The sequence below is a fragment of the Meleagris gallopavo genome, chromosome 17 (assembly GCF_000146605.3).
Source record: "Meleagris gallopavo isolate NT-WF06-2002-E0010 breed Aviagen turkey brand Nicholas breeding stock chromosome 17, Turkey_5.1, whole genome shotgun sequence".
Lineage (NCBI taxonomy): Eukaryota > Metazoa > Chordata > Aves > Galliformes > Phasianidae > Meleagris > Meleagris gallopavo.
The window spans coordinates 9,506,381-9,519,780 of record NC_015027.2 but is presented as its reverse complement, the minus strand read 5'-3'; the positions used below and the strand labels follow the sequence as shown (position 1 = coordinate 9,519,780).

The following is a 13,400-nucleotide window of genomic DNA, read 5'->3' as shown; positions in this document are numbered from 1 at the left end:
ATAACTTTACTTTCCATTTCTTATTCTGTGGTCCAGGAATACAATGTGGGGCTCAATCTGTGCAAGGGAATGGTAGCCAAGGTTCAGTTAGGTGCCCATGGCAACAGAAGGAAGATGTGTCATGAGGAATGTGTGTTGCAGGAGTCCTCTTCTTTGTGATAGAAACGTGAATTTGAAGGCTGTATTTTCTCTATTACTGTAGTATTTAGTGTTAGATTTGTTTGTTTTTATTTGATTTGGAGTCTGAATGTTGTGGCAGAGGAAAGGAGTGAATGTTTAAAAGAAGGTAGCTGAGACCTGAGAAACAAGAGTAGCCCTAGCAATTGGGAGTTTGTCCTTAGGAATGCCAGGAAATGACTGAGTTACTTTATTAGAGAAGGCATTAATTCATGTACTGATGTATCAGTCCTTAGGATAACTGGAAACTAATTTTGAAGAGTAACCAATTAAATATTTATGAGCAGTAACAAAAATTGATTCTTAAATTCTTAAAGTATTATTTGAAGTTAGAAAGTAAGTACATAAAACTGTATAAATATTACCATGCTAATTTTGCTTCACTGACTGTTATGTCCTCTTAGTCTATTTGATGTCTCCAAGGTTTGTTAGTCTTTCTTTGGATGTCATCATTAACCAGAAAGATTCAGTTAGATACTGTAGGTGGAGGAGTAGAATACAGTTTATTTGCTAATTCTATGTGGCCATCACTAATAACTTACTGTAAATTCTGTAGCACTGGGACCAAAGGCAGATAGGGTTTGGAATACCTGTAAGGATGAAAGGTGTTTGCAGTAATTAGGAACCATGTTTAACTTGCTGAAGTTTGGAATAATAACAGTCACTTCTGTTATTGTTGATCAAATGGTGATGTTCTGAAGGAGTTCTTCACTGAGGAATCTTTGATTGTGTTCATCTTGCTTTTTGTAGTGGTTTTATATCACGAGCTCTTCAGAAAACTTCTACAAGAAGACCTTTTAGGAAAAAGGGAAGTTTACTTACGTTGGGATTGTTTTTTCTTCTTTCAATGATTTTCATAAGAATCAGTATCCCAAGATCAGGCTTACTGCCAGCCTTCCCACCTCAGCAGAGAAGCATTTGTGTGTATGAATGAGGATTCTTAGTGAGTATCTGCATTATGGTGCTGTTAAAATGAATGAGTTCTGGCATCTGAAGGTGCAGCTGTTCCATACAGGCATCTCCTCTTGAAGTAGATGGAATTTCTTGCATGGTAGCTCTAGAAATGATCCTCCAGGGAACGCAAAACTACCTTAAGGAAATGGAATCCAGTTAAAAACGGATTCCCAGTCTTTGTTTTTGTACCTCACTGTTCTCTTTTTGTTTACAATTCAATAGACTGGCTGTCCAAACGATGCTTGTGAAACCTCAGTAAGTAGCACAGTGTTGCTAGATCACTCGCTGCACCTGTGCTTGAAAATAAATACATTTAGATGTTGATAATGCTCACATTGCAACACTGCAGGAAAGAATTGTATGCCTAAGTCCTTTCCATGGATAATTTCCTAGATCTGAGCAGTAATAGGAATGTGGTGTTTTAAATGCAAAAACAAAAGATCCCTTAGACCATGCGTAAATTGAAGGGATTACAGCATTAAAAAGCATTGACTTGTATTTATCCACAGGATGAAAATGCAGACACAACAGTGATATCTCAGTGCACATGAGAGGTTTGGTTCCCAGGCTGATCTCTACTGATTGGCTTTCCTTAAGAAAATTTCAAACTTTGCAGCTGGAATTTGTCTGATCATTTTTCTCAATGTAAGCTCATTGCATTTATGGGAGAATTAAAATATTAGTGTAGTTTATGAAACCTTGGGTTTGAATGTAGCCTCTTTCAAATAGCGGATTTTGGACACAGGAGAAGAAAAAAGTCATACTAGCAAGATGGAAGTTTTCAGTCTTGGGATCAAATGAGTTTTTGTGTGAGCTTCCCCTTGGCCTTTAGTGGAGTATTGTAGCTGTGTTGTGTCTGTGCCTGGTCCTCGTGTCGATCCTAGGTCCTCCAATTGTGTGTTGGTCCTGAAAGCAAAAAAAGGGGCTGAATGATTTCCTATAAGACAAGCCTAAGCTGCAATGTAGGTGTAATTAAAAGCAAAATTTGATTTGGGTACACCTTGCAAGGTCTGTGAGCAATGTTACAGCTGAACTCCTCCACCTATGAGAGTCCTCTCAGGCCTTCTGAGCTGATCCTGCAGCATCTGTGCCTCCATGTGCTGTATGCTTCTGTATTTCAGGACGTAGAGCACATAGCTTTGACCTCATACTATGTAAAGTAACCAGCATGTAACGGAACCCTAACATTACTTCAGGCTCAGAACAGGAAAATAAGAAAGTACTAATTACAGCTCACGGCCCCTGAGTTACACATGGCATCCAGGAGAGTCTAAGGCCAAGTGGTGTGCAGGGTAGAGAGCAGCATATTCAGTCTTCAAGGATCTGTCCTAAAACAGCCTGGACACAGTCCAGCACGTACTACTTGGCGTCGTGGGCGAGGGCTGAGCCAGGAGATGGGTTGTTTCAGCAGCGTAAACATCACTTTTCTTTTTCTGGCTATGGAGGTATATTTCTCTAAATATATTTTGTTCTGCTGTGAGGTGACAGCAGAACAATAAAATAATAAAGTTTTAATAAAAATTAAAGGAAAGATCACTTGCAAAAGAAAAAAGGTTGAGTTGTAAGGTGTTTCTGTTTAAAATGGGATTGATTTTCAAGAAGAGACAGTCAAGAAACACATTGCAAGAGCATAGTGCTGTAGTGCTCTCTGTTGTGATGTGGCTGGCCTTTGATAACAGTGCATGTTTCTTTGTATAAAAGTGAAAATTACTGCTTCACTGCTTTCTTTAGATAGATGTTAGTATATGGTGAAGTGCTTGCATATAAAATCGAGGGCTCTTTCAAGAGCAAACCAACTGCACGGGGTGCCTGCCTGCGTGCCTCAGCCTGAAATGTGTTAATGGTGGAAATGGAAGAGTATCCATGAGAAGGGAGGGGAGGGTGAAGGTGGATGGTGTTAGAGTTTTTTACTGGGTATTGAGTTTAATTGATTGGAAGGAGTTTGAAGAGGATCAGAGTGTGGATGTTTATGACTGGAAAAGAACATTTAAAAGACTGATATGAAGGTAGTTCTGAAGTAAGAAAGAAATAGATGGGGAGCCATGTGTAGAATGCAAAGAGAATAAAGAATGGCTGTTGAGCAGAGGGCAGATTGAAAAGGAGTGGAACAAAGACTGCTTTGTAAGAGAGGAAATCAGAAATAATGCTGCAGTGGAGGAATAGTATGTCATTAGAGTGCAGGTAGGAGGAAGAGGAGCTAGAACAAGGCTGGTGGGAAGAGGGAGCAAGATGGGTGCTGGAAGGAGTGCAATAGAAGAGAACTTGAAAAAGAAGAATAATAACAGGTAAAGGAACAAAAGATGCTTTCTAGGTCTCGAATCATGTAGTAGAGAGGGGTATCTTTCTGCGTTGGTGCCATGTAAGCTGATGGTAGTTTTAAATCATTTATTGATATATGTGAGACTGTCTGATCAGGAAGGAAGACTTGGAGGGTTCTGGTCCAGTTCCTTATTAGACAAATTGATCACAATTTTATCTGCCTTGCAAACTAGACTCAAGTTGAAGAAATTGCTGATAAAAATAAGAACAGTGACTGTAGTAACAAAAGTACATCTGATATACTTGTCTGTAATGCATTGGAGTAGTTCTTTACATTGGTATCTAAGCCCATCAGCATCTTCAGCGTACCAGTTCTAACTACTCACCTGTTCTAGCAGAGCTGGGTGGCTCTGCAGTCAATTTTGTCTTAATGATGGCAAATAAAGAGGAGGCTTGGCTGAGAGGGTGCTTGTTTGGACACCTGTTGATATTGCTAGTCATGTAATTTACTTTACACTATTGCCAAAACAGTAAGCATGGACTAAAATTCAAGTTCCAGCTTTGAATACCCTGCCTACTGGGCTGTCCAGTCAGACTTCACCCTGTGTAGGCATCTTTGTGCTCAGGTTTCTTGCGGCTCATGTTTCTTAGACATGTTTCTTCTGCCTCCTATTTTTGATTCCTTTTCTCCTTCCATTCAAATCAGGGAATACTTAAGCTTTGTGATGCCTGAATAGAAGCAGTCTTGGCTCCACACCTCGGATCCTCCGTTGGGAGTGACCTTCCAGGATGTTTGCCCAAAGTCACACAGGCACTGTCAGAGCAGGGTTTGAAGCCATTGTGTTATCCCCAAGGCAGAACTTCAACTGCTGGATCATACCCCACTGATGACAAAGAAGAAAAGAGCACTTCAATGCTTCTCTGATAGCATTTGTATTCAAGAATGTCAATGGCAGAGGTTTTGCTGCCTTGTATAATGTTCAATATCATCTCTAATGAGCGTTTCAGCCAATTTTACACTTGGTCTTAAATCCTGTAGCTGAGTTTGGAATTTAGACAATTATGTATGAGATACTTGAGTACTAACTTTTGTCATTTAAGACCACAACATCTCGGATAAAAGTCCAAAACTATTAATGAAAACTAATATTTTCGTTGTGTGGTTTCTTCTCATCGTTAGAGGTATTTGCATGTGCTTCTGCAAGTTACATGTGCCCTAAAACATCACAAGTTCATATAGCTGCACCTTTAAAAATGAATGATTCAGCTTTTTTACTCTAAATACAGCTGCTTTGATCACAGGTGTTGATTTACGAGTGCCAAAGGTTTTCCCTAAAGAAGATGCATAGAATATATCCGTGTAAGAAGCATGTAGACTGCAGCGGTGTGCTGAGAGGCATTTTGTTTTCAACACCAATAGCTAAAAGGACGATTCATAAATCTCTAAATTTGGACCTACAAGAGAGAAGCTTCCACCAGGGAGGAGTTTGTGGGTTTCTGCTGCTTTTTCTGCCTCCACATATGTGCACAGTGTGCTCCACAGTGCTGCACTCCTGTCCCTGATAATTCCAGCTGTTTTCCTGGTGTCCCTTAAGGTTCTTTGGCTAGACAGCATGGAGCTAGGAACTTCACTGGTCTATGATTCCATATTCAGAGCTGTTGAAGTAGCTATACCTAGTTTCCTTTGCTTTTTTCGCTCTCTTTTCTGTCTCCACGCAGTCCTATAATAAATCCTTGTGAAATATACCAAGAAATTGCAATGTTGATGCCACCTGAAATTAAATCATATCATCTTTTTAATTGCAGGTTCCGTTGCAGCTTATAGAAAGTGTTGAGTGTCGTGATATATTTCAACTTCATTTGACTTGCAAAGACTGCAAGGTTATAAGGTATGACTAGGACAGATGTCGAATGGGGGTTGATGTACCTTCTGTGTAATGTGAACAGCTGTGATGTTTTAAGGAAGTTTTTAAATTTTTATAATTTTTTAGTTATTTTGTGCGCTTGCTTTCCCCGAAAGTTTTTCTTCTGTCTGCTTTTGTGTATGATGGGATGGGATTAAGATGTCTGCTTGCTGCTATACATTGCAGCAGACCCTTAAGAAGCTATCTTATTTTATTTGGATTTTAGTTTCACAGCTTTTTCTCTGCGTTAGCATGTAATACTAGACATAAAACTAGATAAAACCACTGACACACACACTTCTTAGAACAAACGTATTAATCAACATCTGGAACTGAAGAGTGGGGGCTTAAGATACAGGTTTGTGCAGCTCTACATGAAACCTTCAGGCTGGATGGCAGCAGCCACCCTGTGTTTTGATAGCTGTCAGAGTGCAGAGGTTAGAAAGTAGCCTGTTGGGAAAGAAGGCCTGGAATTAAGGTACAGCCAGCTCTGCACCCCACCTTGGTTCACAGCAGGTTAAACAGCATCCTGTGGAAGGGAGTGTTAATTTGTTTCTGTCCTTCAGCAGATCTTCAGCATCTGCCCCTGGAGTCTCTGAACTTCACTGTTTCCTATTTTTGTGCTGGAGAAATTAATTTTGATCTATAAACTTTAATTAACAAGAAAAGAACATTTTTTCTGATTAAATGTTTGCTGGCAGTACCTTTTATGTAATGAAATGAGCCCTAGTCACATCTGAGCACTCAGAGTGTTTAACAGGCCAGCTGCTTCTTGAAATGCTGTATTTTGGTGAGGTCTGATTTTACTTCAGAAGTAATATTTAGTTTAATTTGAATTAAATATTTAACTTCCTCTTAACTTGTAGCTCTTGACATTTAAAAAAAACACTTTTCCTCTCTACATTAATTTAATTCTCTTCAATTGTACAGTGAATACAAATTATTTGTATTTATGACCTCCATCATGAATTTTCATTCAAAATTGCAGCTCCTAGAACCAGTACTCAATGCCACTAACTATTGGAAAACCATGAGATGTGGGGTTGAGAAGCCAAACTTGGAACTTGTGTTATGTTTTCATCAACAAAGCACTTGGTGTTTTGAACATCAGGGCTCAAATGAAGATAGTGTTGAAAATGACACATAGGAACTTTAAAAGAATTTGAAAAATGGGATATTTAGGTGAGATGTATCTTGTCTGACTAGAGATAGAGATAGAGATTTAATAGATAATTAACCAGCCTAATCTAATATTCTGGGCTCACTTTATAGTCAGTGATGAGGAATAAACACAGCCAGGCTGCACTTCCTCACAGCTATTCCAGGTGTGTGTTTTGTAAAGCAGCACAAATTGGACATGTCTTCTTCCTTCCACTGCCTGACTCGGAGATACGTACAGGTAGGGATGATATTCCTGCCCTTAGAGAATACAGATGCTGTCATTAACCATGAATGTAGCTGAACACAGACTGAGCTGAGTGCAAATATTTGGTGAATATTTTGTATCACTGCTCTTATTTCCACCCCGTTATTCTGCAGGAGCCGGAAATCCCCGCTGAAATAAGCCAATGCCATTTTAATATGCTGCTTTGAAGTTTAGTTTCTCCTGTGCAGGGAATGTTCCTGCTAGTTGTCAGCCAGGTTTGGCAAAGCTCAGATTCAGCAACTTTAGTAAGGCCAGCAATGAGAATCTTAGCAAATGTGGTAAGGGAAATAATGTAGGATTTCAAATACTGGAGTTTGTCCCCATTGATAAGTAGTACATTGTTAAGCGTATTGTTCAGATGGATTTTGCTTCTATGTCTGATGAAGAATGCATTCTTGCTTGCAGGAACATACTAGATAATAATGAATGCAATAGTTCTGTGCTCAGTGTCCATCTGAGAGCAAGATGCCACCACCATTCTGCTTTTGTATGAAGGCTGCATGCTGAACTCAGTGATACTGTCCACCATTTTAAACGAGGTGTCTGCATAAATGTATTCCTGATTCATGATGAGTAAGGTGTACCGTTGGTTTATTCCCAGTCACAGAAAATTGCTTTCATGTTTAGAGCTTAACTTGAATCCCTAAGAATGTATTTCTGTATGAATATCCAAAGGTTTCATTTTTACTGTCTGTTAGAAGCAGAACTAAATTATCTGTAAGGTGTTTGCTCTCATTTTTTTGCTTTCACGGAGGTTTTCATAGCCTATCAGATCTCGTAATCTGGCATCTGTTACTGAGAATTAATAGATAAATGCTTCTTTCTGTGACAGGTGTCAGTTTTCTACTTTTGAGCAGTGTCAAGATTGGCTTAAGCGTCTGAACAATGCCATCCGCCCTCCTTCCAAGATAGAAGACCTTTTCTCATTTGCCTACCACGCCTGGTGTATGGAGGTGTATGCTAGTGAAAAGGAGCAGCACGGGGACTTGTGTCGGCCAGGTATGTGGGAGCACTTTGGGGTTCATCACAGATGGTTTGACCACTGACTGCCTGGTTTCTCCTGAAATCCGGAACATTACAGAAAAAGAACAACCAACCATCAAGCAAACAGAAAACCCACAAAACCAAACAATATCAATATTCTTTTTTTTCTGTTTAAATTATACCTGAAAAATTTCTATCGCTGGAACAGGCTGCCCAGGGAGGTTGTGGATGCCCCATCCCTGGAGGCCAGGCTGGATGTGGCTCTGGGCAGCCTGGGCTGGTGGTTGGTGACCCTGCACATAGCAGGGGGTTGGGACTGGATGATTGTTGTGGTCCTTTGCAACCCAGGCCATTCTGTGGTTCTATATGGACTTCTTTTACATCAGCTCTTGCACTCAGTGGCAGCACAGTGTATCTTCACTTGCAGCAAGCACCTTCAATGTCTTGCATGTATGGACTTCTGCATGATGTGAAGTTTGTTCTGACTGGACAAATGAGAGATTAGCTCCTACCATAGCTACTTTGGGATAAAAAAAAACCCAAAAAACTGTGCAAAACTGTACCTCAGTGTTGTGGGGAAGTTACTGTGGTGTTTTTAATTTAGCAGTCACATGTAGTACTGATAACATTTTGTTCACTGTGGCAGTAACTCATTCTAAAACATTCTGTATGATTATACTCATGGTTTTAGTGATTACCTACAACAGTCACCTTTAGCATGGATGTTGAGGAGTGGGAGGTAAAGAAGGAAATCTGAGCTGTGAGTTTCACAGCTGCAGTAGCGACCTATTTTTAGTTAAATACCACCTGCACTAGATAGTTAGAGAAGTCCATAAGTAAATAAAAACTGCAAATTCCTACCCTGATGGTTATAGCACTTGCTTGAATATGAGGAAGTCTGTGTTCCAGGCACCCTGCAGTCTGAGCCCCTCTACATTCATACACCTTAGAAAAGCACCTTAATTATCAGAGCTTTGTTAATGGAGGGGAATGGTGGAGTGGTGTGACACCTGTCACTGGTGTGAGGCTTAGCAATGCCTGCAGTTTTCTTGATGGCTGAGGAAGAGCAGCCAGTAGGTGGCACCCAGGTGGGAGGAGGTGTTCTTTGGTTCTGGTTCTCCTCTTGCACCCTATGTGCTTCATTAGTGATTATTGAAAAAGGTAGAAGAATCATCAGAGCAGATCTTAAAATTCAGATCTTTCCCCTCCTAAGTAAATTCATTGGCTGGAAGATAGTAGCAATGTAGGTTTATTAAGTCTCCTTTGCATCCTTTTCAGATAGGCTTCAACCTAACAGTAGGTTATGCAGAGCAGCATTCATTTTGTGATAAACCTTTTTTGTCTTAGAGATGTATCTATGAAATTGGATGGCAGATGTTTTCCTCCTATAAAGAACTAAACTATAGTTAAAATAAACCAATGGGAATATAGTTAAAAAAACAAATCCAAGTCATTGGATTTTCATTTGTTTATTTACATCCAAGCAGCCCAGTATTCGATAGAGATGGATAAAAATACTGAATTGCTTCAAAATTTATCCAAATATCAAATTCTGGGGAAAAATACATTCTAAAACACTGTCCATGTTTGTAGTGGGAGACTTGAACTGTGGCTTGTGTGATCAACATTTACAGTTATAAAGCACATATCCACAGTGTCTGTAGCTTGCTTTCTCTTGAATCTTGAATTGGTTGGCTGTGCTTAGGAAGTTAAGGATTGTCCATCTTGGCTCAAAAGGCCTCTCAAAATGTCCCCATTTCAGGAGTGGTAGACAGAATGCTAAGGCTGTGGTTTCATTTCTTGGAGAAAAGAATCTGATTTCTTGATGCACTGAGTGGCTATAAACTAGAGGGAGAAATTGAACAGAATATTTCATTTTCATGTGTTTCTCTAAAACACATCAGCAGTATGTGGCACTGATGACTGGAGATACTCTAGTATGCTCATTTGCTACCCAGACAGTTAATTCAGCACGTGACATGAGGTTTAGTGGCCATTCCTCACAGCAGCTGATAGTGAATCCCATCCTCAGTGCACCAAGGGCATGCTGCTCTTCCAACAGAACATTTAGAGACAGAAATAAAAGGCAGTAATAAGGAAGAGCAGGACAAGGAGTGGTGGACTGGCCAGAATGTATAGTTCCAGTTTCATTTCTGCACTTGAGAAAGGGTCAAAGGCCTGTCCTCACAGAGAGGACATTTCAGGATGATCTATTCTAGGTGGCTAGAAGATAATAAATTCAAGCTCATGCAGGCAATAAGAGTTCATGTGAGAAGTGGGAAAATGTTGGCAAGCTCCACTCCAATCGATCTGACAGTAGGAAAGTAAAGCAGAATGCAGTGCCTCCATGTCACTGAGATTGGCCTTTTTGAAGATTCACAGCCTGGGAGGCAGAATAACTTCTTTTTCTTTCTTTTTGGAAATGATTTTACCAGTGACATGATGGAAAGTGAGTAAGTGACAATGGGCAGTCAGGTCCCTGGTTTCACCAGTGAGCCTTGAAGAGTGTTCTCTGCACACAGAGCCATTCTGCCATTTAAACTTTCAAGCAGCGTGAGAAAAACAATCTCATTAGTCTTACCAGATACCTTGCACGTGGGAAAGCTCATCTAGAATTGCAGGGTGCCATTTTCAGCACATGAACTGAGCTGTAAAAATGAATAACATTGTAGCTTTTCTTTCATGGTTAATTAAGTCTTGTGGTTGGGCCATTATCTTTATTCTTACTTTACCTTTTTCTCTCTATTTATCTCAAATTGCTTGGTAATATCACAGAAATGTTTCAGGCATGGACCTTTACGTCCCCAGGGACACGTCTGCCTGCACGTAGATCTCGTGTATTTAAGGACACTGAAGGCTTTCTGAAATATGTAAAAGAAAGATGTAATACTTAAAGCATTAATTTTCCTGTACTTTTTTCTCTCACTTGCTGCCTCAGGATTTTGTGGTAGTATTTAAAGAGGCAAGCAATAGAAAGACTTGGAATCCTTTTTTCCTACTGTTGCTCAAACATTTGCATCTGTTGTAACGTCGACATTTTGTGCAAGTTATCTTCTTCTACACTCTTAAGTACCATCAATTCTCCAGACTCTATCAAAATACTTTTTCCTTTTTGTATGTTTTTCAGCTGCATTTCAATAATTTTAAAATTATGTCCAGGAAAAAGTGGAGCTCATTCCTTTAATATATTAAACTTCATGGCTGATGTCAGTGTCTGACGATCACACATTTAATTCTCATCACCTCTCTGATTTATGCAGGTTAGAGATGGAAGCCTGAGATGCACATTAATGTACAGAGCTTACCTGTTTTTCTTAGGTGAGCCTACAGAGGCAGGTTGTTTTAGAGAAAATTCTGTTCTATGGATTTTGGCATTTCCAGAGAGCTGATCAGGGAGAGCCATCAGTACAGGCTGAGTTACTTGTGCTTGGTACAGGTTTTCAAACAGGGTTATGGAAGGTGGACAATGCTTCTGAAATGTTCTTTCCTCTGTTTAGTATTTAATGAGCATGGTGTCTTTTTCTGTTTTGGAAGGTAGGAATCTTGTTATTTCACCTTTATTTTCTCTCTCTGCCTTTGATACCCAGGAGAACATGTAACTTCAAGGTTTAAAAATGAAGTGGAGAGGATGGGTTTTGATATGAACAATGCCTGGAGAATTTCCAACATCAATGAAAAGTACAAGTAAGTTATGTGGGCTGCTGATCTGCAGCCAAACAGCATCTCAAAACACCACTTTTTTATAGCAGGTTACTGGAACTTTTTCCAAGTTCTGCAATTCCTAATAAGGGACAATTAAAACTAGGATTTTTTTTTTCTGTTTTATAGCATAAATGTGCTTTTAAAGTAGTATGCAGTGTTTTGTTAACTATTAAAATTTTGCAGGCTTAGAAATATCTGATTTTGATGTGCTTGCTGGAGAACTCCTTAGAGAATAAGCTTTCAAGTGCAAGAAGGGAAGCCTTAAGAAGTCAGCAGAGAGTGGAGCTGTACTGAACTTACAAAAAGTTTTTTTTAGCATACTTTATTCTCTAACTTATGACAGAGCCTTGCAGGAAAGAATATAGTTTGGATGAGTCAAACCCACAGACCCCGAAATAAGTGGAAAAAGCCTTTTCCTGAGAGTATGGATAAATAAACGTCCCCTCTTCTGTCTGCTGGGTCAGAGAGAGGTGTTTGTCTGTTTATGGTCAGTAGGAGTGTACTGCTGGAGCCCCATCCAGTTTGGTGCAAAGCCAGCAGTAACACTTGGTGATGGAACATGTTTCATTGCCTTGTCTATGGAGGATAATGACTTGCAGTTGGAAGCTGCTGTTACTGCAGTAGTTGTGTCTAAAAATCTAGCCTAGTAAAAACAGTAAAGAATGCTGAAGAAAAAGAGAACTTCAGTGCCATAAGGAAGCAGAATAATACCAATGCTTCATTCTTGTGGCCAGCACTTGAGATAGGATTATTTTTTTTCAGCACAATTGATACATTTTTCTGAATAAAATGCACTCAAATCTGTCCTTGCTCAGTGAATGTGTCTCTTTTTAAGTTCCCTCATGTAACTTCACTGTAGGAGTGTGTATTCTATTTTCAGTAAAACATATCAGGTATTGAACTTACTTGATTATTTTTTTAAAGGATATTCTCCTACTAGTGTATATATTTTAAACTGAGTTATAAAAATTATTGTGGTAGACTACCCAGAACCATAATGTAGTTACAACAAGCAACACACAATGCTGATTTCTTCTACTTATGTTTTAGGTAGAAAGGAGGAGGAAGTTTTTCCCCCAGAGGGTGGTGAGGCAGTGGAACAGGTTGCCCAAGGAGGCTGTGGATGCCCCATCCCTGCAGGCATTCAAGGCCAGGCTGGATGTGGCTCTGGGCAGCCTGGGCTGCTGGTTGGTGACCTGCACACAGCAGGGGCTTGGGACTGGATGATCACTGATGTCCTTTTCAACCCAGGCCATTCTGTGATTCTATGAAAGAACATCCAAAATGGACAGCATTTTATTGTGTCAGAATTCAGTTCTGTTAGAAATATAACTAGGATGGCGTGTGTGTGAGCAGCACAGGTGGTTCTTCTGTGCTTTGTGACCCAGTAAGTGAGTGCTTAATTCTTTAGCTTGGGGAAAACGTAGAGGTTTTTTGTGTGTGCCCAGTTTATTTCAGCTGATGGAGTCTCAAATCATCAGCGTGCACAAACAGGAATCTTCTAATCCTGAGCTGCACCTCGCTGTTCACAGTAATTTTGTAATACGCTAGGGAGAAGCTCCTTAATGTACAGTGAAACAGTGTCTAAGAGAACTGCTGGACTGATATCAGGTTGCTTGTCGTGTTCTTTGGTTCATGTTTTGTAGGTAGTGTGTAATTGCTCTGTGCTTCTTACATCCAACCCTATGTGCTGCTTTTCTCACAGGCTCTGCGGTAGCTACCCCCAGGAAATTATAGTTCCTGCCTGGATCACGGATAAAGAGCTGGAGAGCGTGGCAAGCTTTCGGTCTTGGAAGCGCATCCCTGCTGTTGTGTACAGGTGGGCACTGGAACAGCTTTCATCAGACAACAACTGAGATGTTCTAGCAAATAAAAGCTGAAATAATTTGGAACCATGAGTCTTGGCTTATCGTGAAATGTCCGCTCACCGAGCTGGACAGTCTTTAATGAAAGTGTTAAGGATCTTTTAAATTGGGAGTTTTATTGTATATTCA

The 13,400-nt window shown here is 40.0% G+C and overlaps 1 protein-coding gene across 5 annotated transcripts in view; it reads left to right on the top strand.

The window, feature by feature from the left end:
- MTMR3 (myotubularin related protein 3) overlaps window positions 1-13,400 on the top strand; it is a 72,896-nt gene that overhangs the window by 34,488 nt on the left and 25,008 nt on the right. For all 5 annotated transcript variants that reach the window (XM_010720418.3, XM_010720416.3, XM_010720417.3 and 2 more), the window contains 4 exons: window positions 5,197-5,279; window positions 7,553-7,719; window positions 11,292-11,388; window positions 13,112-13,225. In XM_010720418.3, coding sequence (XP_010718720.1) covers window positions 5,197-5,279; window positions 7,553-7,719; window positions 11,292-11,388; window positions 13,112-13,225 — 461 coding nt within the window. The remainder of the gene's footprint in view (window positions 1-5,196; window positions 5,280-7,552; window positions 7,720-11,291; window positions 11,389-13,111; window positions 13,226-13,400) is intronic.